At 32.9% G+C, this 24,925-nt stretch overlaps 3 protein-coding genes across 12 annotated transcripts; 1 reads left to right on the top strand and 2 right to left on the bottom strand.

Annotated features, from left to right (window-relative positions):
* Nucleotides 1–6,133: 6,133 nt before the first annotated feature.
* LOC105120505 (formin-like protein (DUF1005)) lies at nt 6,134–8,691 on the bottom strand. Its single transcript, XM_011018740.1, has 2 exons — nt 7,633–8,691; nt 6,134–7,281 (listed from the first exon to the last, which is right to left on the bottom strand). Exons 1-2 carry the CDS (start codon nt 8,262–8,264, stop codon nt 6,576–6,578), a joined length of 1,338 nt encoding a protein of 445 aa, XP_011017042.1. The 5' UTR covers nt 8,265–8,691; the 3' UTR covers nt 6,134–6,575.
* A 5,946-nt stretch (nt 8,692–14,637) lies between these two features.
* On the top strand, nt 14,638–15,298 carry PSRP6 (plastid-specific 50S ribosomal protein 6). Its single transcript, XM_011018728.1, has one exon. The coding sequence runs from the start codon at nt 14,789–14,791 to the stop codon at nt 15,152–15,154; it is 366 nt and encodes a 121-aa protein (XP_011017030.1). The 5' UTR covers nt 14,638–14,788; the 3' UTR covers nt 15,155–15,298.
* A 240-nt stretch (nt 15,299–15,538) lies between these two features.
* LOC105120504 (probable inactive poly [ADP-ribose] polymerase SRO3) lies at nt 15,539–21,892 on the bottom strand. 10 transcript variants are annotated; one of them, XM_011018732.1, is made up of 10 exons: nt 20,843–21,892; nt 20,480–20,721; nt 20,282–20,400; nt 20,088–20,190; nt 19,116–19,207; nt 18,995–19,023; nt 18,695–18,745; nt 17,368–18,569; nt 17,110–17,272; nt 15,539–16,903 (listed from the first exon to the last, which is right to left on the bottom strand). In XM_011018732.1, exons 1-4 carry the CDS (start codon nt 21,772–21,774, stop codon nt 20,089–20,091), a joined length of 1,395 nt encoding a protein of 464 aa, XP_011017034.1. In that variant the 5' UTR covers nt 21,775–21,892; the 3' UTR covers nt 15,539–16,903; nt 17,110–17,272; nt 17,368–18,569; nt 18,695–18,745; nt 18,995–19,023; nt 19,116–19,207; nt 20,088. The 10 variants fall into 10 exon arrangements, with proteins under 10 accessions (XP_011017034.1, XP_011017035.1, XP_011017031.1 ...); XM_011018737.1 differs by having other exon boundaries at nt 15,769–16,321; nt 16,634–17,272; XM_011018739.1 differs by having other exon boundaries at nt 15,769–16,321.
* Between the last annotated feature and the right edge of the window lie 3,033 nt (nt 21,893–24,925).

The raw sequence follows: 24,925 nt of genomic DNA, 5'->3' as shown, positions 1-24,925 counted from the left end.
TTTTGATTTTATAAACTAAATAAATTACTGGTTTTTATGCACAAATCTTACTTGTAACTGTAAAAATAACTAGATATACTAAAATACAAGGGGATAAAAATAGTTGCTTTATTGTGAATTATAATAATAAAATAATTATTTATTCTCTTAAACTAATTAAATGTAGCATTGCTTAGGAGGGTGTTAGGATTATTTTTTTTAATCTTTTATGATTATTAAAAATATTAAAATGAACCTGAAACTAAAAATTACAAGCTTTTAGTCTAGGGTTGCTATCGATTTTTTAAATTTTAGTATACAAGTGGATTACTAAAATACCATTTAAATCATAAGACTGAAGCTCTCAATCAAGGGTTATGAATGTATTCTCAAGTTGGCTTTTTTGTTATTTTATTCTTTCATCAAAAGTATTGTTGTATCTAATCATAATAAAATAAAAATAAATTTTAAAAGGTTGTTGGTATATAATTTACACCTGTCATCACATGGGAAGTATTTCTGTATTTTAGATGATATGTGTAAAGGCTCTCGGTGGTTCAAGTTACTTGACTACTATGTAATTAGAAATGTCGCTATGTTATTTTTTATCTGGTGTAGCATGTGTTTTCGATAGTTTAATAGTTTGTCATTAATAGATTTTTTTTAATTTTTAATTTTTTTCTCCTCTATAAAAAACACAAATAGATCTTTTTGGTTTTTGGTACTTGTGCTTTTACTTTTTATTTTATTTCTTAATTTTGTCCTTATTTTTTAATAGAAGGTTTATTTCCTTTCAATTTAGTCATTAATCTCATTTTATAATATATTATGCTTTCTAATTAGTTTTTATTCTTTTAAATTTTTATTTTTCTACTTGATTTTTTATAGAAGTTGATTTTTATAATTTCACCCTTCAATCCAAATTTATTTTATTATTTTTAATTTGATCATTGATTTTTTTTATTTTTGTTGGGGTCATTTTTCTTTTCCATCTAATCCTTATAATGAAAATTTTGGTCCTTTTTTATTATTATTTTTTTGTACTTTGTCCTCTTGAGCAAGTGTAATTTTTTTTATTTAGTCTTTCAATTTTATTTTTTTATGTATTTTTTAAATTTAATCTTTGTTTTTTATTTTTTTCTTAACTGTTTATAAAAATTTTATTAGTTTTTTTTTTTTGGAATGAAACGCAAATACAAAAGGTCGATTATATAACATCCACTCCTTTGATTCGACTTCACTCTACACCTTTTAACTTTCGCTGTCCCTTTCTCAAAACAATTACGAGATCACCAGACTGAGATCACCACACATCCTTCTCTCGCCAAAACTATCCGCACTCTCAGCACCAATGGTTCCCTTTAATGATATGGATAAAAGCACTTTGAGGACCGTTTGTTGGCGTTTCTGTTGTTGTTTCCATCAATGGGATGGATTTGACTGGTGGCGTCTTGTACGTGTGAACACATCCTGTGGTGTGGTGGTTCGAAATTCTAGAAGGAAAGCAAGCCAGTTATGCATTGAATTTTACAGTGATGTTTGTTTTTTTAAAAAAAAAATAAACTTTTTTTTATTTTTCTTTACTTTAATGTTTTTGTTGTTTTTAAATAATTTTAATGTACTAATATTATAATTAATATTTAAAAAATAAAAAAAATATTTTCAAAAATATTCGTGACCATATTCTCAAACAAACAAAGAATTCAAGTGTATTTAAAAATATAATAATGTTTATTTTCTAAAATAATTGTAATTTGAAAATATATTATAATAATATTTTTTATATTTTTAAAATTTATTTTTAACATTATCATATTTAAAAAGATTCAAAAATATTAAAAATAATAATTTAAAAAAAAACTCAAAGTATGGTCCTTCCTCCTTCTCTTGACCTTTCTCTTGGCCATACTGCCTAAGAACCTAAAGTACTTTAGCGTTACGTTTCTTGGATGGTATGGCTTAACTGTTGCGAGCGAGATGGAAACCAAATTCTAGGTTTCAATTCTGCAAGTGCACGAACTGAGTTGTGTACTTGAATAAACAATTTAAAGTTACTAAAATAAGAATTTATATATAAAAAAACGATTTAAATGTGAAAGGAAAAAAAAAATGTATTTCTTAGAAGACAACTATCCTTGTCATTCATATCTATTTTTTTTATCTTGAAAAAAGAAATATTTTCTTTTATTAAAGGAAAGGTTTTTAAATCAGAACTTAAGCAAAGCAAACTTTCAATGAAAAATAACAATAATGATTTTTATTGTTTTTTTATTTTTTAAGGCCCACGGGTCATTTTGGGCTTGGCTCGGGCATAGCTTCTATCTGAGTAGCCAGGTCTATATGGGCCCGGACTTTAAAAAAATTAATCAAGCCTGAGCTAAGACCAACCCCTTAACACCTGTATTCTCATTCAATTTCTTTCATTGGCGGCTACGGAATATTTTTTCAATAAAATTCATATTTTTTTTTCAGTATAAATTTAAATTCATACTATTAACAATGCTCTTTTAGACAAATAGAAAATATTGTGGATTCACTATGCCCATAAGTTTTCTTTTCATCCTTTTTTTTTTAATTTTGCCCCTTAAGGACCTAATTAAAGACTAGTTAAGCTCAAATTTGATAAAACAATTAAAAAATAGAAGATCAAAATGAAAAATGTAAAGAATATGGTGGTGTTTTCAAAATTTATGACATAATATTAAAGTAAAATTACGTGGCCAGGATTTGAGGAGGAATGGTTTACAGGTAGCTGGTTTATTATTATTTTTTTTAAATGACAACCAACTTGTCATCTACCCTTTAAAAGGAGAAAAAATAAAGCCAGCTCAAGCGTGATGGGCAACCGAAACCAGGCTCACGTGCCTGGTTTTTTTTTTTTAATCATTGAATTATTATTTTTTTATCATTTTAGTTTTCTTCCCTCTAATTCCATCCTACAATTTTGGTTTTTTATATAAAAAATTGCTGGCATTCTTAAAAAAATCAACAATTTTTCATGATGTTTTTTAATAGAATATTATTTGATTAAATATGGCCTATTTTTTTTTTTTGATGTATTTTTAACTCTTGAATTCTTTTTAAAAATGTTTCATGCACATTATTGGTGTATAATTAAATGAAAAATAATTTTAAAAATAAAAAAATATTAAATACAATAAGGTTTATGATTCGATTCAAGGATTTAACAGATTAATTTTAATTATTTTAATATATATATATATATTATTTTATTTTTAATTTGACATTTTTATTTTTAATTTTATCTTTTAATTTATTTATTTTTATATTTGCTATCAAAGAACGTGTAGGACAAGTCTATATATTTATTTATTTATTACTAAAAAAAATATTCAATTCGGTAGAATAAGTAGAAGTAATTAAATACTAGAAGATATGTTTGGATATGTTATGATCTCATGCTATGAAGAGCATGATCGGTAGCTAAATTGTAGTTTTATAATTTAAATTGGTGGAGTTTTCTAAAAGCAACGTTAGGCTGGAAGGAGATGTTTAAAAGCGTACTTGTCCCTTGCACTCTCTTTAAATACTAGATTAAGTATTTTAAACAAGAACATCTAAAACATGAAAAGCACATCTAACCTTTCCTCCAAGTATATATCTTTTAACCAAAACACGCTATAAATTCAAAATAAATCGCAATCCATTTTTTACATCATTTAAATGTAGCTCCCACCAAAACTTCGTGGAGGTGGTACCTTTAATGCCATTCTGGTCCTGATAATAAATTTATTCTCATTAAAGAATTTAAATACCTTTCATGCAAATAGATTTCGCCGAAACAAGGACACCTTTAAATAAGAAATTTTATTTATTTTCCAATGCTAGTAGTAATCTTAGAAGAAAAATTACACATTGCGATCTTGTATTGTTAGAATATAAATGTCGGTGGGTGACATTTGATGATTTACTGAGAATACTCAATTTATAGTAATTTTATTTAAGCGATATTAAAAAAATAATGAAGATCTTTATAAATATATCTGGTGATAGTAACAGAAAATAGCTTGGAAGCAAGAGAGATAATAGAGAAAATGTATTCTATATCTTCAACTGGCCAGTAAGAAGCTCACCGGTCAAAAGCCTAGATTCCCACAAGCACCGGAAGCCATCGGCAAAATGAAAGATTATGCACTTCTCTCATGCCCTTGACCTGGTGCCTTACCCCACCGCTCACGGCTGCTAGGTTATCAAATTTGTGAGAAAAATAAAAATAACACCGCTTTTTTTATTTAAAGGCCTGTTTGTGAAGTTATCTTTTAAAAATAAAAAAAATTATTTTTATTATTAAAGCATAAAAAGCAATTAAAAACATTAAACGTTATTTTAAAACTAATATAATAAAATTAAAATTATAGTTGGACCGCGATACCAAAGAAGTCTAACATAATAAAATTAAAATTATAGTTGGACCGCCATACCAAAGAAGTCTAACCTGAGATTTATGTAAGAATCCAAAATATTATTTAATACTCTACACATCTCAATGGATGCCAATTGCAGGTCCAGGAAGTTATTAATCTCCAAAATCACATATTATCCTTTATAAAAAAATTAATATCTTATATCAATCGAACTCTTAATCTTAAAAAAAACAACAGCAACATCAACTACTCCGTTGCTAGACTGCAAGCTGCTTGTTCATTTTTGTAATCTATTTAGTTAATTAATATTTATAACTTGTAAGGTATTTGTTCAACTTAATACTACATTTATCTATATACAGGAGATGCCGTGGTCTATTGTACTATAAATAATATACTTCAGATTTGACAAAAATACGTGCAGCAAAATACAATGACCCTTGACTATCATGAATTAAGAAGAAGTTCAATTACATTCTTAGTATATTTATCACTTCCATTTTTCTGTATGGAGGTGTACAAATAAAGCATTGCTATATTTTCAGTGCAAGATATTTATATTTATTTTTTAATTGGAGTGTAAACACAACATGAATAATTTAGTTTAGAATTATCTTTTTTAATCATCGGAAGGAATGCACCTTTTAATGTATAATATTTTTTGAAATCATGCATTTCACCTTGTTTGGGGAATGTATATCTTGTTGAAGAAGAGTGGACATTTGTTGTAAAATACACCATGGGTATTGCATGAAATAAATAAATGGAGCGTTGAGATCAACAAACACCATGGGTATTGCATGAAATAAATAAACAAATAAATGGAGCGTTGAGATCAACAGATGGCTGCTGATCTATTGGTGGAGTATTTGATGCTGTTATTCTCGATATTGAACAACGAATTAGCAAATTAAAGAGTGTTCCCTTAGCAACTAGAGGAGTGCCAATAGCAATACACTGATGGGCACGAACTCCAAGTCTTTGATTTCTTACTACACTAGCAAATAGCAATATTTAATTTTCGGTCCCCCTCTACATCCTCTTAGCAAGTCATGCGTCACAGCTAGACACCTCAGGCCAGCCTAACAATGTTTTCCCTCCACAATCCACATTCTCACGCTTGAATTCCCAGCAAAAGCGACGACAGTTTCTACTTGTTAAAAAACCCCAAAGACGTGAACGTGACGCCTAATTTTCGAGTCCCACACCCAAAAAAGAGAAGTCCTGCCATGGGCCTAGTCCGAAAAATGAGCTCTGTAATTCTATCTCTTGGCTTGATCCCTAGCCTGTTCGGCACTACCGCTGCCTGCCCACTTGCCACAGGAACAATTTTTCACCACTTTTTTTTTTTTTTTTTTGGTTTTTCCAGCCTGCTAGTGTCGGAAAGGCTATGAATGGTCCCCTGGAAACAAATATTTGCCACGACCGAAGCTCAACCGGGGCAAAGCATGCACGCGCGCGCCATGAAGTCATGTCCTCTCACCGCCCCTACCACTCACACTTTCCAAGTATATTTAATGCACATGGTAATCGCAAGTAATATTTGAGTAAGAGTGGAGACGGCTCGTGCCACCATAGGATTCGGTTTTTTCAACACAGGAAACTTGGGCATGAGAAAACATGCTCCTCGCACAAGTCAGATAATTACCCTAATAATTAAAAGCGAGAGCATGCAGCCACATAGAAGTCAAATACCAAACATGATTCTCAATGGTGCCTTGCCAAATATTAAAATTCAGAAGCGCATTACAGCTATCATCCACGATTTTTCTTTTTTTTCGTACTGAATTAAATAACAGCAATCTGTCATTACGTGCACGCATAGCACACTTCCCTTTGCCCTAACACCAACAACCTCCCACTTTTCAATCTTAAATTACACTTAGCTGGTTGCCAACAAAACAATTGACATTTCGATAAATTGTTACAATCTAATTTAAAAAATGGAACGGAGAAAACCCAAAAAAAAAAAAAGAAGAGGAAAATAACCAAAAAAGCCACACGAATTAAAAAAACAAAGCGTGCCTGTCTAATCTCTCCCCTGTACAACGTCTGTTCATTGTTTGTTAGTAGCGGTAAAAACCTCCCCTCAGTGCGATGGAAAATATTAAAATATCCATCCGCCCAGACAAAAAGAAAAAAATTAAATCACAAAACGACGACGTAAAAGGTCCCCAAAAAGCTCAAAGAACCGAAGAATCAGCGTCGATGTCAGCCAAGCAAATCCTGATCTTGACAGAGCTCCTTTCTTAGCCGTTGTGAGAAAAACTTACAAGCATCCATACTCAGATCAACGGCTGCTGCTAATGCCACGAAAGCAGCTGCATCTTCAGTACAATTCACGTGCTGTACACTCACTTCCACGCCAGGTTTGCTGCACTTTCCTTCTCCGTCCACGCTAGCTGACATAACAAACCCTCTGTACATACAATAAGGCCACAATCCATGGCCGTAATCGCCACTACCCCTTGGGCTGCCCACGGGGGACGTGGCTCGTCCGTTCGAACCACCTCCTAAATCAATTACAAACTTGCCTCCTTTGTGCGAACTTAGAGTGCTCTCTGCTAATACAATACTGGCTGCGCTCATGCTACCCTTTGTGTCAGGGATTAGTTCGAAACGGTAGCCTAGACCATCAGATGACCCTCGCTCGCGCCAAGCCTCGAGCCGACCCCAGGGTTTCCAGGTACCGTCTCCGGGGCGGAGGATGAGCCACGAGCCAGGGTTAGAGCGGCTTACCCTGTCCGAACCGGGTGAGGGGACAAATGGAGTTACCATTGAAGCTGCGGCTACTGGTGAGCCAGATAAGTCGTGGACTGTTATTGACCAGCCTTTTCGTTCTTTTAGAGGTCTCTCTCTTTCGCTCCCAAAAGAGCTTAGCCAGCTCCTTGAGCTGTTGGGCTCCCCCTGCAATGATCTGAGAAAGACATGAATTTAATCAACTAAACAAGCAAAGCACAATCTAAGAAAGACATGAATTTAATCAACTAAACAATTTGGCAAAGCACAATCTCCAAAAAGATGATAAAATGAAGATATGTAAACAAATTTAAAAAAAAAAAAGATCTCGTGCGCTTTTACTTTGAGCAGTTTCTGTTTCTTTTACAACTTGGATTAAAAGATTAACAAATCACTTTACTCTTCTCAAAGTTATCACATTACTACATTAATTGGTTTTGCTAGAAACTTCCTTCAAGATTCCGAGGGCAAGAATAAAACATGAAGAATCACTAAAAGTAACTTTTTTCAACATTTGAAACTGACTAACCTGGATCGCTGATTGCGGTCACCGGTGGTGGTTCTAAAGCTGAATTTACAAGTAAAAACTGGCTGCCTAATATTGCCTTGGATCTGAAACACTTGGGGACTGCACTCAGGTTCTCCATCAAATTGAAACACGAACCTCGGATCAGGCTCAGCTTTAACATTCAAATGAAATTGAGCCGAGGAACCTTTAACACACTCCTTTCCAACAGAAATCCATCCATTATGAAACACAACCCCTCTAGATTCCGTTCCCGCAAGATCCAGAGGTACTGAAACTTTCCCCAACAACCTCCCTGAGTTCACTCCACAAGTGTTGCCGCGGCGGCCAGTGTAGATAGAGATTTTAACATGGAGTTTGTTAGTGAAGATAGAATTGGTAACGAGCCGGTCGAGATCGGACTTGCATAGGTGGAAAGTGGCGGCTAGAGTTTGTTGTTGACCTTCAGGAAATTGAGTGTTGTCTGGTGGGATGTAGGGAATGACTGCCGTTTGAAGAGGGAAGTTTTTGAGTTTGATTTTGCAAAAGCAGGGCGAGGATGATGGGTGAACGACAGACCGTGCCGGTTTCGAAGCAACGGGGATTTTAAGAGCGAGATTTCCTACAGTTATGCGCACGAAAGGGCAGGGATCCATTATTTTAACGGTTGTTCAGCCCTTTCAGCTCTGTAAAGAAATAGAAACTTTTGTGCCTTTGGGCGTGTTAGTGAGAAGCCAAGGTTTGAGGCTTTTGAAGTCTGCAGAGGCGGACTTGAGAGATGATGACGAGGAGATTAGTTGCTAGCAGAAACAGGCTGGAATAAATGGGGATATGAGCAGACTGAAGAGAGAGGGTGCGCAATGCGCATACATCACTGGTTGCCCTGTCGATAATTCCTCCTGTTAATGGTTCTAGCGGGGAGAACTAAGCAGCTCTGTTTCTATCGCTAGTAGTTTCTCTTTCTAGGGGCAGTAGTAGATGGAGAAGAAAAATACATAGAGAGAGATTAGTATGATGAAGATATTGGTTGAGAAGTGTGCTGGGGAGGAAGACAGCTGTGTACAGGCTGGCGATTATTGCCAGTCAGATCGAAGCTGACGCTATCTATCTATCAATTGCAGTGACTTTCTCTCTCTCCCCCCTCTCTCTCTCCCCTCTATAACCTGACATGACCAACTACGATGTAGGCTCCATTTGTTTTTTTAATTTAAAGTTTCTGTTTTAATGGCGGAAATGCCCCCGTTACCCTATCTAGGCCACACCAGGAATCTGGTTTTTTTAAAATTCGTTCAAATTCTAGCCCGAGGGTTAGAATTCAAAATATTTTTTATTTACAAGTATATTAAAATAATTAAAAAAAAGCTAAAAAACAGAGAATTATCTATATGAGAATTGCTAATTTAAAGATAGTGTTAGTACAGAAAAAAGAAAAGAAAGTACGGGGATGGTATTGTAGGAATAATCAACGCCAGGGGACCAGATGCGATTAAGCCTCTCTCGATGAGGAGAGTTGAAGGCCTGATGCTATCCTCCAGCGGGATACCATACGGGTCTCGCTTCCACTCGTGGGGCCTGTACAGCGAGGGGTGAGGTAATTTATTAACCTGAGGAGAGAGTCGAGTGGGTCCTACTTATATCTGAGACCGTTGGATGTGTCTTGTTAGGTGAATGGGAGTGGTGGTGATGGTGTGTGGGGTGATGATGACGAGACATGAAAGGGGACACGTGGCAGGAGGGGGATGGATATGCCACCTGTGACTTTGAGAGGGGTAGGGCCACGGAGTCACGGTGACAGACATGATCCGGCCGCGAGAGGTGTTGTTGGACGACCCGTCTCATGTCATGGTTGTGTCATTCGTGATGAATTGTTAAAGCAGGAAATAGTTGGAACGAGGAAGAAAAGGTGGCAGCGGCATGTCTAAGATGCTCAATTTGGTGGGTGGTTGAAAAATTAGGGAGGGGTAAAGTTGGCCAAATCATTATTATGAATCTAAAACAGTACAACGGCACAGCAGCCTATTCGTTTATTTATCTCTTTTTATTTTTTCTGTTTGGCTGTGGTGCAAGGATGTTACAGTGTCGTCGACACCTCATAAATCTATCATTGCTTCGATTTTAAGTTTATATATCTAGTTGCTTTGCAGCATGTGTCAAATTGTAGAGTTGAATTTAATTCCAAACTTGTTATGATTATTATATTTGAAATAAAATATTAAAATACATGATTAAATTTATTTCTGTGTGAGAATATACTTCAATTGAAGTTTGATTAAAATTAAAGTGATTATTTTTTTCTATGTAATTAAGATAATTACATTTTCCTTTATTTTTATAATATTTTTTCATCTTTTTTTAGTTATAAACTAGATGGTTGTTTCATGCTTCCTCGTAGACCGAATTGAATTTTCTATAACATCAGAAAGTGATACCAGGAGCTATTAATGTATTTTAAAGAAGGGAAGAAACCCATGACTTGACACCATAAATTTTTTAAAAAAACATATGATTTTCAATCCTTGTAATTCAAACATACAAGGATGAAATCATGAAAAAAAATTAATTAATAAAAAAAATTTAAAAACACATGTCATCAACCAATTCACATGAAATCGTCAAAAATCCAAAAAAAAATCATATAAATATTATAATCTAATAAAAAATAAAACAATGAAGGACCCGGAAATCTAAGACAACTTGAGTTTCATAATAAATCTAAAAAGAACTGACTTGCTGTGAGATGATAAAAAAACATGGGTTAACTCATAACCTAATCAGCCAACAGTAAACTTAGTCAGGACCATGTCAAAAATTATTAATTATTATTAATTATTTTTTTTAAAATGATGTCATCCTTGCTTTTTTGACAAGATAAAAAAAGATTTACCCGGCCTAGGTTAATTTAAATCATCTCACCTGGCACATGACTAGTACTCACTCCGTATCCACTCTGAGAAAATGAGAGGACAGCCTAAGATTTTCAATTAAATTGCAAAATCAAATAAATAAATTAAATTAACAAAAGAATTCAAAATAAAAATTAAAATTAAGAGAATGAGGACCATACTCGGATAAATAAAAATGCAATATTATGGATCAAATGATGAAATTGAATAAAAAAATATTGACATGTGGGTTAATAATAAAAAATGAAAATCAAAACATTGAGAGCCCAATATTAAATATCATCAAATTTGAACTGAACAATGAAATTTAAAAAAAATATAAAGAGTATCTAGGAAAAAATAATAAAAATCAAGAGAATGAGGATTAAGTTTGAAGAAATTGAAAAACAAGACCATGGATCCAATAATGAAATTGAAAACAAATTAAAATTTGATAAAAAGATTAATAATCAAAATTTTAAATTAAAACACCAAGGGTCTAGCCTTAAACATTACTAAACTTTGAATTGAATGGTAAAACCAGAAAGAAAAAAAATTAACAAAAAAATAAAAAAAATGAGGATCAAACTTGAAAAAATTAAAAACCAAGATTATGAATTCAATGATGAAATTGTAAAATCTATTTTGATAAAATGATAAATAGTCAAAATTTAAAAAAATCTATTTTGATAAAATGATAAATAGTCGAAATTTAAAATCAAAATATTGAGGGTTTAATTTTAAATATCATTAAAATCAGAATTTACAGGTAAAATTAAAAACAAATATTAAATTCATAAAAAAATAAAAATAAAAAATAAAAATCAAGAGAACGAGGACCAAACATGAATAAATTAAAAACTGAGATTCGATATCCAAGAATAAAATTGAAAACAGGTTAAAATTTAATAAAAAAATTGACAATCAAACTTACAAATTAAAATATCTAGTTTATAAATTAAAACATAGAGGATCAGATATAAAATGTTATAAAATAAAAAAATAAAGTTAGTTTTTTTAATAATCAGCACGTAATTTAACGTGGAAGAGAGAGAGAACAAAAGAAAAATAAAAAAGGGCTCAGGAGCCCAGCCATCCTTCAAAATACCACACGCTCCATCACCCATAGTAAAAGGCATCATGTAGCTTCAAACATCATGGCACGAGTTGGTGTTTTTCAACTAGAAAGTAGCTCACACGCTGCTTAAAGAGTATAGACTTGCCCATACATTGATGCATAAATGGTAGACACCAACTTCATTTTTCATAATATTTGTTTAAATAAAAAAACTAAATTGCCCCATCCAACTTAACAATAAAATAAAATGACAAAAACACCCCTTATTCCAGAGTTTAAAAGAATAATTTTAGGGTTAATTTAACAATTTTAATATCTAAAAAATGTAAAAAACCGAGAATACCTCTTAAAAAAAATTAAATGATAGTAACTTGCCATGAGAATTAACCCTTGTGAATTTGACAATGACATTTGAACCCTTATAAAATCACTGAACTATTCTCCTAGGGGTTATGTCGATCAGGGACAAAATAATAATTTCACGATGTAAAATACAAATTGAAACATTGGTCTATATGCTTGTGTAGTTAAATTACTAGGTAGATTGTTTGCACAACGTTACAGACATTCATAAAGAACATTAACGAACAATAATGTAAAAATAACATCTTCTAAGATTAAAGCAACTATCAGGCTCTGTTCATTTTAAAACAAGGTTTATTATTTTCAATGCGTGATGCAAGATTTTATATAATTACAGGATAAAATACATAGAGAAATAATACATGCTGACGGAGCATATCAACAAACTCCAATTATTCTAGCTGCTGCGGCAACGTGCCATACTATAAGGTGATTGTCATGACCTCGATGAATTCTACAAAGTCAATGCTGTCATGTTGGTGGTAATGTCATCAATTACCAAAGTCTAGAGAAACGATGTGATAGATATGATCCATTTAATTAGAAAATCAAGTCTTTTTTTAAAAAAAAATTTTACCAAAATTCGTGAGCATTTGCCATTTAATTAGAAAATCAAGTCTTTTTTTTTAAATTTTTACCAAAATTCGTGAGCATTTTATCTTTTATTATATATTTTTTTACTCCCTAGACGTTTAATCATCAAATTATTCTCTGAACATCTTATCTTTGAATTTTGAACCTCCTGCCAAACATAACTTCTGATCATGTAGAAAGAAAGAAGTATCCCTGTATCAAATAATCAAGATGTTACGAAATTTCCACACATAAATCAAGGAGTGTGATTTATTCTCTTTTGTTTGTAAAAAAATTGTTTTTTTAAGAAAATGAATTCTAAAAAAAATGAATTATAGAAAAGTAAATTTTGAAAAAAATAAATTTTTGAAAAATAAAGTATTTTTCGATGTTTGGTAGTATTATGGAAAATAAATTGGAAAACACTTTTCAGTATTTGATTATGTTATGGAAAATGAACTGGAAAAATAATTTATTAATATTTTATTTTTCTCAAAACAAGAAAGTTTGGAAAGTGATTTCCCAGAAACCACTTTCTGAAAAACAAACACAAGAAAGTTTAGAAAGTGTTTTCCCGGAAACTACTTTCCGGAAAAACAAACACAACTAAAAAAGAAAACACTTTCCTGAAAACCAAGCCAATTTTTTTTTACTAAAAAATATTTTCGTTGATCAGAAAGTGTTTTCGTTCACCGTATTTTCGTTGATCAGAAAGTGTTTTCGTTGACTGAAAAGTGTTTTTCATTGGCTGTATGTTTTTCGTTGACTGAAAAGTGTTTTTTTTACCGAAAAATGCTTTCCGTCGACCAACTTTCCTAATAACAAACAAACACAGGAAAATGGTTTCCCGAAAACTGTTTTCTAGAAAACAAACATGTCCTTAGAAGAATCAACGAAAGTGATTTCCTGGAAACTGTTTTCCAGAAAACAAATATGACCTTAAAAGAATCAATAAACAAAAAACCAATCTTTCAAATTTCAAAATATTTATGGAATTAAGAAGAATCCAAGCAATTCATGAGACTACTGGAATTTAAAATTTTAATTATTCTTGCTTGCATTTGGTTCCACCTCAAGAACATTGTATTGTAGAGAACCAAACATTTCCAAACTCCTTGAATCTATTCATTTTTATTTGAGAGAAGATAAAAATCATATTTGAGAGTATTCTTAATATATATATATAAAACTGGCCATATAAGAGGTATCTATATTTTTATAGCTCATTATGTTAATTTTTTTTTGATTTGAGAGTATTCTTAATATATATATATATATAATTGGCCATTTAAGAGGTATTTATATTTTTATAGCTCATTATGTTTATCTTTTTTTTAAAAAAAATTAAAATGTAAGTAAAATATTTTCGATCTATTAAAATAAAATATACTTGACTTTTCAAGAATAAAATACCTTTAACCCAATAACAAAGTCTAAAATTATTCAAAATCAAAAGGAATACTAATAAGAAATAACAGGTACGATAATTCGAGAAACCTCTACACACACACCAAAAATAAAAATGTTGAATTATTACCCAATTTTTTATTAATCTTTTGTAAGAGAGTACGCAGGTAAAAAAAATGTTAACCCATCATATATTTTATCTCGAATTCCCATTTTTGGTCTGATTATTATTTTTTATGGCATTTTTGCACCCAAAGCGAGGAAACATGTTTTGTTTTCAAAGAACTTTTAACTGAAAAGGTAGAAAGATAATTAAAATAATTAATAGATATAAAAAATTGAATTATTTGAATAAAAAATGAACAGTTATGATTTCCGTTTTTCTTAAAATAAATAGATTGAAATTGAAAAGTTATGGAAAGAAAGAGGAGGGAGGGGAGGGAGAATCAGACTAGTGAACTTGCACGATTTGCAATAATCATGTTGATTTAACAACTATTTGCAATAATCTAAAATATCTCCATTGTTCTTTTGTATATAAAATTCTTATCTCATATATAGAATATTACAAAAAAACTAAAGTATATTTCACTCACTTTAGATTTTTTATTTTATTTTTAAATATCGTATTTCCATATCCTTATCAAGTGGTAACTCGAGAAGGCCCGAACATAGGCCCAAAAAGAAAATGATAAGGATGGTAGAGAAGTTAGAAAATGATATATAACAGATCCCAATCTGAATTGAAGGGTCCAGAGAGCTCCGCTGCTTTTGTTTTGAGCAGACGACAAGGCCTCCGCCACAGCCATTGCGCGCTCACCTTTCTGTTGCATATAGAGAAAGAAGAGAAAGAAATTACCCAGAGGAATAAGATAAAATGACAGTCTCTTCCATATTTGGCTCTCCATTTCTGTTGGCATCCAAACCCTCGACTACACCGTCTTTCAAGCCTGTCAACGGCGAGTTCAAAACGGTCCCAATCGGCACTGGTTTTGGTCATGGTGGGATGTCGATAGAGTGTTCTTCAAGGCCACAGAAGAAGGCAACTGCACATCACAGGAAAACAAGGCCAAGAAAGAGTCAACCATGGGACATAAGGCGCAAGCCCACTGTTTATGCTCCTCTACCTCCCCTACCACCTGATTGGACCCTTGTTTCTTCTTCTGTCGATGGTGATGCTGATGGTGATGGAGCTGATTTGCCTTCTACTACTGCATTAGAGGCACCGGTTACAAGTGGGTAGTTGCTTTTTTGTGGTTTTTATGTTCTGTTGTTATTGGAGATTTCGTGATGGGTGTTTCGGCTTTTATGTATTACTACTTTGTGTTTCCGAGTCTTAAAAACCAAAGAATGAAATGCAATTATTATTACTAATAATTTTATTGTCTCTCCGAATAGTAATTTGATAATTTTGAAGAAGCGAGTAGGAGCCCAAAGCTACCTTCTCACGAGACTCTATTGAGCATTCAAAATCGTGTCTCTAGCCAATTAACATGTCTCCTCTTCCCCTGTAAGGTCTCAAGGTTTGACCCTCTTGTAGCCAGAAACCTGTGAGAACGGACGTCAAACACGAATCTGATACAGGTATAATCACGGGGAATCCTCAAGCTTGCTTACCCAAAGATGAGCTGTAAGGTTTTGCTTGGTATATTGAAAATGGAAAACATTTTTCTTTCGTGTTGATGTTGTCAAGGCATAAAACACTTTCTGCAGTTTGTGCCATAGAAAATTCACAAGGTAACTCGGTCGTTTCAGTGGGAGACTGGGAGTGCATCGCTTGGTGGTCGGTGCACCACCCACAAGCAGATATGATTCTGTCAAATGAAACTCTGAACCACACGTGACGATAGCATATCCTTTAGTGTTTAGCCTTTTATTTTTATATAATGAAAAATCCCTAAGAATCGATAGCTCTGTGTACACAACGGAATTTATTTGTCAAAAACAAGGCAACATTATCCTATGAACTGCTCGACCAGTCAAGCGGGATACTATCCCAACAGAAATGACTGTACACATCATGAGGTTGCTATTCAACGGCTGCGCATGGCACCTTTGAACAGCACGAGATAATGGCGAGATAACATAACGAGTTGGGCAAAGCCAGCTGAATTCAAGGGAGCTGATAGCCATCGATTGTTGCTCACGAGTAGCGCAGCAGGCACGCATCCTGCCAACCAGCCTGCCTGCCAGTAATCACAGAAGTTGAAGGTTGGGATTACTTGTATCCTCCAGCTGCTAGCCCCCCTCACATACTTTCTCAGACAACATGATGCTTTTGAGACAACTTTTATGTCAAGTCAATCGTGCTTCAAACAGTTTCTAGGTGGATTTTTTCTTGTATTGATTCTGTACAAGGCTCGGAACGAAGTCTGTAATTATTGCTCACGCTATGGCATTTTCCCGTAACCTGCCACGTTTCCATGTTAAGATAAACAATAAAACGAAACCGTAGGGCAAATTTTCAAGATATAGCAATAAAACACCGTTTAAAGAGTGATTGAAAACAAATTTGGATGGAAAAGACAATACAAAAGAAAATAAAATGTTGTCTTGCCAGGAATGTAGTTAATGTTGACGACAGATCTCTGGTCCAATGCTCTCGGATAATATCAAGATTGAACAGCCGGAGACCCCTCCATGTATTTAACAACGTAAAAACAAGCAGGAGATAATAACATTTATACTGATGAAAAAAGAAAGAAAATATGAAGGTGGTTACTAGTCAACGATGAAGTTCCCTTGCGAGTTTCCCAAGCAACGGTCGTGGAGGAAGCTCTGCAGGACGAGAGGAATATATTACCGGAACTTGCCAGAATATTATGCTCAAGGCCTTATTGCAGGCTCTCAATTGCTGAATACAGTTCAATGGCACCAATGATGACGGGAACAAATCCATCTTTTTCACAGTTAAAGGTTTAAAGAGGACAAACAATAGCATTCAAATCTCCCACTAGCTTTGGATCTAGAAATTATCCTGGGGAATCATCTACTGCACGAGGTATACCAACGAATGTTAATGTGACAGGAAATAAGGCATGGCTTTAATGATCATTCCATCAAAACCACCCAATAATATGATTTATATGCTCTCAGTATCAACGACAAATTGCAAATTTATGCTTGTAACTATCTTCACAAGCTGATAAGAAAAGCCTTGCAGAAGTTAACAAAAAGAAGTCATGAATCACAACTTACCAGCAACACCAGGGTTCAAATTAGCATTATCTGCAGAAGTGGCAGTGCAAGAAACAAGTGGAAACCAGGACATGCCAGCAATGTTCAAAAGCTCATAGGTAATGAGAGAGGCCTCACCGCCTTCATGGTCTCCCAACAATATAAACTTTAAACACAACACTCCCTAGAACAAAGAAAGCAATAGCAAAAGCAGGGTAAGCTGGTGCCTTAGATCATCAAACTAACATAAGAACATACATGAAGTACAGCTATACACACCATGGTTGACAAACTCCAGAAGAACACGTGGAGGTCAAGTTTCTTAAGTAATCAGGAGAATGTATCTGTGTCAGTTCCCAACAATGGACTTTGATGATCCAAACCATGTGACATATTTTATCCAATGAACAATTGTGGAAGATGGTTCAAGACTTCTCTCCCGCACAAACCATGCAGCATGAAACCTACATCCAATGTTTGGATACAGAGGAGAAAGATGCTTGTCCATCATATATGCGTGTTCCTATCATGGAGTGCATCTGAATGCTCATTGAGAAAGAGCCTGAGCATTCTTGTCACAGTGAGAGGCAAAAGCAGCATATGTAGAGATAGGGATAATGAAGGGATGGAAAAGGAAAAATCCACCTAACTTTACCATTCCAGGTAATTTATCACCAATCCACCTAGATACATCAGTAATCACCTAACACAGCATAGTCGGTGCAACTACGGAAAATTGGTAAAGGATTTAGTGTTCCTACCGGTCCAGTTCTTGAAACTACAGAAAACATATATAACAGAAGATGGAGCCCATCCCTTAGTATGCAATCGAGACAACTAGATATAAGAAGTGTGTATATGTATTGCCACTGAGATAATAAAATCTCATAGAAGTGGAACGCGATAGCACAACAAACAACAGTACAAGATGCAAGAAACAACTGAGAGTAATTCCTCTTGATTCGTATGGACAACACCTAACCCTTGCTAACTCCAGTTAATTAAAAAATGCAATATGTTTGTATGAATCATATCCTGCAGTCCTAAATGCTACCTAATAAAACAAAAAACTGAAAGAAACTCTTCAAGGTCAACAGAGTTGCATTAATGTGTAAAAGAAACATTTCATCCCAGCAACCAGCTGTGATTTTTTCTTTGGCAGCCTAACTAGAAGCACAGACCACGATAAGTGCCATTAGCAGCAATTCTTGCTTTGAAGTTATCTGATTCTCTGGAAACACACTAAATTTTGAACATTAAGCACAACATCTCCAATATATGAAACTTTGGAGAAAATGAAGAAATGCTCATATATAAAAGGAAGCATTTATCACACACAAAGCATGAAAATACAGTCAAAACCATTATCAACCAGAGGCTATGGATGAACAAGAATCTAGTTACCAGAACAAAACAGGAACACTGATACATGAATCAAAGACAGGCGAAACTGGACAATCCATCCCGGCCTTTCTCATGATCTGAACACAATAAAAAGAAATTTGACATTCATCTCATTTTATTAGACTGGTAACATTCCTGAGATACAAACTGATGAAAAAGAATACTAGATTCCAAGGAGTACTATTATGAAAATTTCAATTACCTGTGCAAGATCCAATATTTCCTTCGCAAGCAGGAGCAAGAATATGCAAACCTGAAGGAGCAAAAAACTAGGACTCCTTATGTGTCTGAGAAATCTAGTTCTGAAATCACTTATGCCAACTTGCTAAGCAAATAATGCACTGAACATATCTCAAATAGCATGGATAAACTTGCTCTCTTAAAATGAAAACTTCCCACTTTAGTTTCTAGACACCAAAATCAACATTCCTTAATGCAGGTAAATTATCTTTAAACTACGAGAGAGTCCACTATCCACACAATTCCACAACAATTAACTCACTTGCATAAACACTTTATGCTTCAGAGCATCTCTCCTTCTTAACAAATGAGCTTAACACTTTATGCTTCAGAGCATCTCTCCTTCTTAACAAATGAGCTTAACACTTTATGCTTCAGAGCATCTCTCCTTCTTAACAAAAGACTCACGGAACCAAATGCAAAGTTCATCTGAATCTTCATACGCTGAGCAAAGATAATAGAAGACTGTAATTCACTGACAAATACACAATCAGTATTTCATATCTCACTTCTTCCCATATATCGTAGCTGGAAAAGCACCAACATATAAATGAAAGTGATTATGGAAAAGGGAGCCTACAAACTTCATATAATCTTTAACGAAGGTCCTCTGAAGTAGTGGTGATAATAATATAAGGCAAATAACCTACTGTTGGCCCACTAACAAGATATATGACAAGGACATCTGGAAAAGATTTTTCCCTTTAATTTTTTTGTTATAGTGACAAATAATATCCAAAATGGAAGATATTTCTTCAATTAAATAAAGATCCCAATACATATAAACAAGGGTGGTTATGTTTAAATTCAAATTCATCGTAGTTGTATTGGAAATTCTTAAATGAAATTATATAACATGTCAAAGGAACTCCCACATTATTCCATGCCCAAAATAAAATCATAGCGCGATATAGAATAGAGAGATGCATCCAGGCATTCTAAAACAACAATATTCTTTCACACATAAAGTGGATATTGCCCCTCAGAAACTTACTTTGCATGCATTAGCATACAATAAAAATTACAACACACTACTCAATGTCAACATTATAATAGCAGCTTTATGCAATTCACTAGGTTTCAAAATGTCTTGACCACAAAAAAAATCAGTGTTGTATTGAAATAATCCAAAACAAATTGCAAGCATATTTACCATTTAACTAAAACAAAGTTGCTGCTTATATTGGAAAAAAGAAAAAAACTGCAAGTAATTCTTGTTGTTTCACATGATAATCTTTCATCACTAATACCACGGTAATCCTGTGAGATGATAATGCAGGTGGCTCTATCATTTTGATACACCTTTCTAACAGTAGCACTAATAACATATCCAAACAATACAAAACCCAGAAAACCTTATTCTGAACTACGTATCTCCCGAATAGCAGATAACAGAACATAATCCCCTGCCACACCTCGCAAATGCCGTATGAAAATATTTTTGGACAAATTACCAGCCTGGAAAACAATAAATCAGTATAAAATTAGACTCCAGCACTTAGGAAATACTAGAAAATAATGCAATAAAAATTGCTATCAGCCTACTTACCCTATACACATCATATAGTTTGGTCACTTCCTTAATTTTTTCAGGAGGAAGCCAACTCCTTAATTTTGAAAACAATTTCTCAAGGGAATACTTTGTATGAGTCGATCCTCTCACTTGACCTAAGAGAAAACAGCTTCAATGAAATTACTATACAAAATTGACGGCTAAAATGAAGCACCTATGGAAACCAGAATATACCTGGCACGTTAATAGACGATTTGAAGCTCACAACACACTCAGGGATAATATGTCTGTTCATAACACTCGACCAAACAACATACCACTTGGGATTCTTGGGATCATCAGTGCCAGTATCAAAATCAATAGTAGAAGGATAGTACTGTTGAGACCCTGCCACTACTGTCTCAACATTACCTAATATAACTCTACACAGTATAATATGTTTTTCACCGTTATCATCTGCCTCTGCAAACTTGGCACTGAAAACAAAACCCACACAAACTCAAATCATCAAAGGGCATAAGGAAAAAAGGAAAACGAAACCTAATAAATCTCCTAAAACTACAAAAGAACTCCAACAAAACACAATTAGTGCATTACCTCATATGAGGCAATCCAAAAGGAGACAAATATACACCAACACCATAAGTTTCACCAGCAGAAACCTTACGAGGTCCACCAAAACCATGAGCCAGGATACTTTCAACTTCCTTCGCAGGCGCGCCATACCAAGCATACACTGTATTTGAAACACCCCTGGCTGCCTTTGTAATCTCAATCTGCTTTAAAAAGACCTCTTGACGAGCCTCCCCCGAAAGACCCTTACGCGTGCATTGATGGATTGCCGTGATCACAACATCAGGATCAATTTTCTTCATACCGGACAAAAAATAATTCTTCACAGGTGAATAACTCTTCTCTTCTTCTTTAAATACCCTCGTATTCAGCCACCTACAATTTCCCACATCACGCATCCCCAAACGCTGCCGTTTCAATCCACCCTCTTCTTTCTTCGACGAAGTAACCTCGGGCTCTTCTTTGTCACGAAATTCCTCTCTTTTTCGCTTAATTGAATTTCCATCAATATTGACTTCGATTTCAATTTTACGATTACTCAATCTCTCCTCCTCTAGATTATCCCCAAAATCTTCACGCACAAACATTTTAGGAAAAAAGCATTTCCCGTTCACATCAATCCACGCAATTGATCTTTGAATCCCTGAATCAAAATCAATTTGCAACATACGCGTAAAATCAAACAGATACCTTGACTCACGAAACGATATTTCAATCACCGCCTTGCCGTCCAAGAAAGCAGGCTTGAGAGACTCCACAACCTCGTTTTCAAAATCAATCCACAGTCCATCGTGATTGAAGTATATGAACCTAGCCGGCGCTGCACTCTTGGTGAAATTGGCAAGATTTGCGAGAATTAATGGCGCCGAGCAACAATCTGTTGCGCGATTGCAGCAGATTTTAGGGTTAGGTGATGGTAATTGTGGTGGAACCCTAACCCTATAGGATTCTGCCATTGGCTCTTTTCGCTTTTTCCCGGTGTTGATTGTGAAATCAACAAGAGCATGGCAGGATCAAGAACTCATTGTCGCGTCAACCCGGGATTTTTATAGCAATCTCTACTCTATTGGACGCGATCTCCTTTACTAAAATATCCCCGCTGATTTTTTTTTATAAAGGCAGCGACGGTATTACGTTTTTTGTTTTGTAAGGGTATTTTTGGGAGCGGGTGGGGTGGCGATTGAGGGTAGGTAGTTGGGTACCGTTCGCTCAGTGGATGAATGTGGGTGCAGTGACTTGCGAGTTAAGTTAGAGAGAATGGTGTGATGATTGCCACCTCGTCAATGAGGTTTTGTTTTTTATGCTTTCGTTTTCTTTGGCCCAAAGGAAAAGTGGAATTTCTAGACAAAGCCTTGTGGATTTGACTTTAGCTTCGAACTTCTTTCTTTTATTGTTTATACTGTATATTTGACTTTTACTTTGTCATAGGTTTATTTTAAAAAAATATTTATTTAATATGTTTTTTAATAAAAAAATTAAAGTATAAATTAAAAATTTTATTCACATATTTAGTTAAATAAATTAATAATTATTTATCGAAAAAAATGGTTAACAATAATAAAAAAATAAATATAAAATAAAATATTCATTCATGCTATATAAGATATTTATTTAATTATATTCGTTAAGCCTGTTTATTGGAGTCATTCACATATTTAGTTAAATAAATTAATAATCATTTATCTAAAAAAATTGTTAACAATAATAAAAAAATAAATTAAAAAATAAATATAAAATAAGATATTCATTCATACTATATGAAATATTTATTTAATTATATTCGTTAAGCTTGGAGTTCATAAAAAATAAATCAATATCTTATAAAACTCATGGTCTAAAACTAAATACAAATAAAACTAATTGAATAAATTCATGTTCTAAAAAATCATGCAAGTTCGAACACGTCAATAATGTTACTTAAAAATATATTTTTTTCTTGAAAAATTAACTTTATTTATACAATACAAAAAAGTACAAATAAATTATAATAATATCTTAAAAAATTAAACACAAAAAAATAATTCTATAAAAAACTTATATTAAAAAATAGTATGTAAGACACAAACAAGCCCATGTAAAAGAATTCAAAGAAAATTACAAAACTAATATTAAAAAAAAAAAAGCAAAAGCAAAATGATAAGATGATACAAAATTAAATCCCTAACAGATTAAATATTAAAAGCTAGAATCATGAAAAAAAATTTAACTATAGAGAGCATCCTAACTAAAATGAAGTCAAGAAAATAATTTATTAAAATACAAATAAAAATATGATTTGAGTTGTATTCAATAGTGAGTCATAATTTTTAAAAAGAAAAATAATTCAGTACAAATTAAGGCTATTTTGATATATTTTTTTACATGATAAAAATTATAAGTGTGAAACAAAAAATCTATCTAAACATCTAATAATCATCCATGCAAATAATTTTTTTTGCAAACATTAACTAAAAGAGAAAGTAGAAAAAATAAGAGATAAATAAAAATCAAAATATTTAATTCTATAAGATAATATAAGACATTTATATGCTTGTGTCAACTGATTTTTTTTATTAAAATTAATAAAAGATAATAGAAATAAAAATACATGTTAAAATAAGTGAATAAAATGAAAAACAAAAAGAATAGCAATTAAAATAATCATGACTAAATTCAACAAAAAAACTATTACAAATTAAATGTTAAGGGAAAAATGAAATGAAATTGACCTAAAACAAAATAAATAGCAATTAAAAGAATGAGAACCAAATTTAATAAAATATATAAAAAAAATTATATGGCCAAAGATGAAATTAAAAATAAAATTCAATTATAAATAACCAATATAATTAAAACAATTACAATTAAGAGAAAAGAAACTTAATCAATAGAAAAAACAAATTGAAGGGTTGATTTAATTTTTAACTTAGCCAGCACACAACCTAAAAAAAAAAAAAAGCACATTGATATCAAAAACCTAACCAAACCACCATGCACGCATCATCCAGAAAAAAAAAGATATCAAAACAAATCAAATTATGCAGCAAAAACATGATCAATACTGTCACAGTTAGTTATATTCGTGCAAGTCATGTATATAAAACTTTATTATTTTGTTTGTATAAAATAAAAAATACTACTAGAATTAAACAATAATAATAAAAAAATTCATTATGAAATTACATCCAAACCTCTAAAACCAGGACTGAAAAAATGGATGTTAAGGGTAATGAAGCAGTCGTACTATTTAATGAGAAACAAAATTTCTGCTATTTATTTTTTTAAGTCAATGCAGTTGTCAATGTAAAATCACTACCTATTTTTCTTAAAAATAATAAATAAACTAACAAAGAAAGATATCAATACCCTATCCCAAGCTTTCAGAGCTGGGAAATTCTACCATGCAAGTACACAATAGAGTATATCCTGGTCCTCGGTGCACACACAGTATAAATCACAGACGGTTTAAAGCTTCACATGATACTTGCCAATTACGTGAGGTTGTTTCTTTAAATTAAATTCAATGCCGTGTGAGTTGATTGTCGGCCTAAAGAGCTCAATTACGTTTTTCCATTGACAATTTCGTCTGATTCTTTCTAACAATATAACAATAGTAGCATTTCAATTTCACGCAGCTTATAAAGCAATAAAAAAATAATTACCATAAGATTATACTGTGATTTTTTTAGAGAAAAATCTAAATAATTGAATAATCTTAACTATTTTTTTTTTCAAAAATAACTCACAGAGTGGCTAGACTTAACTATCAAATTAAAATCTAAATCAAATTAAAATCTTGAAACCCAGCTAGGAAACAGATAAAACAATAACTTGAAAAATAAAGAAAATTCCTGAACAACAACTTTTTAATCCAATCCAGACATATTTCATATCTTAGCATATTAATGTCAGCCGACCTGTAAGGAACAAGGTAGCGATAGAAAGATCTAGTAAAAAAATTCTAACACGGTCAAGCATTAAACAAAAAAAATCATGATTGTTTTCATATAAAAAAAATATAGTTTAACACATCCAAACATATTTCTAGACTTGGAATTGTCAATGCTTATCTCGTATCACATCTCGATTCTCGAATATGAATGCATCTCGCTAACCTGGTCTTGTCTT

Source organism: Populus euphratica, unplaced genomic scaffold (assembly GCF_000495115.2).
Source record: "Populus euphratica unplaced genomic scaffold, PopEup_1.0 scaffold6.1, whole genome shotgun sequence".
NCBI lineage: Eukaryota > Viridiplantae > Streptophyta > Magnoliopsida > Malpighiales > Salicaceae > Populus > Populus euphratica.
The sequence above is the reverse complement of the archived record's forward strand: the minus strand, read 5'-3'. Positions and strand labels throughout refer to the sequence as shown.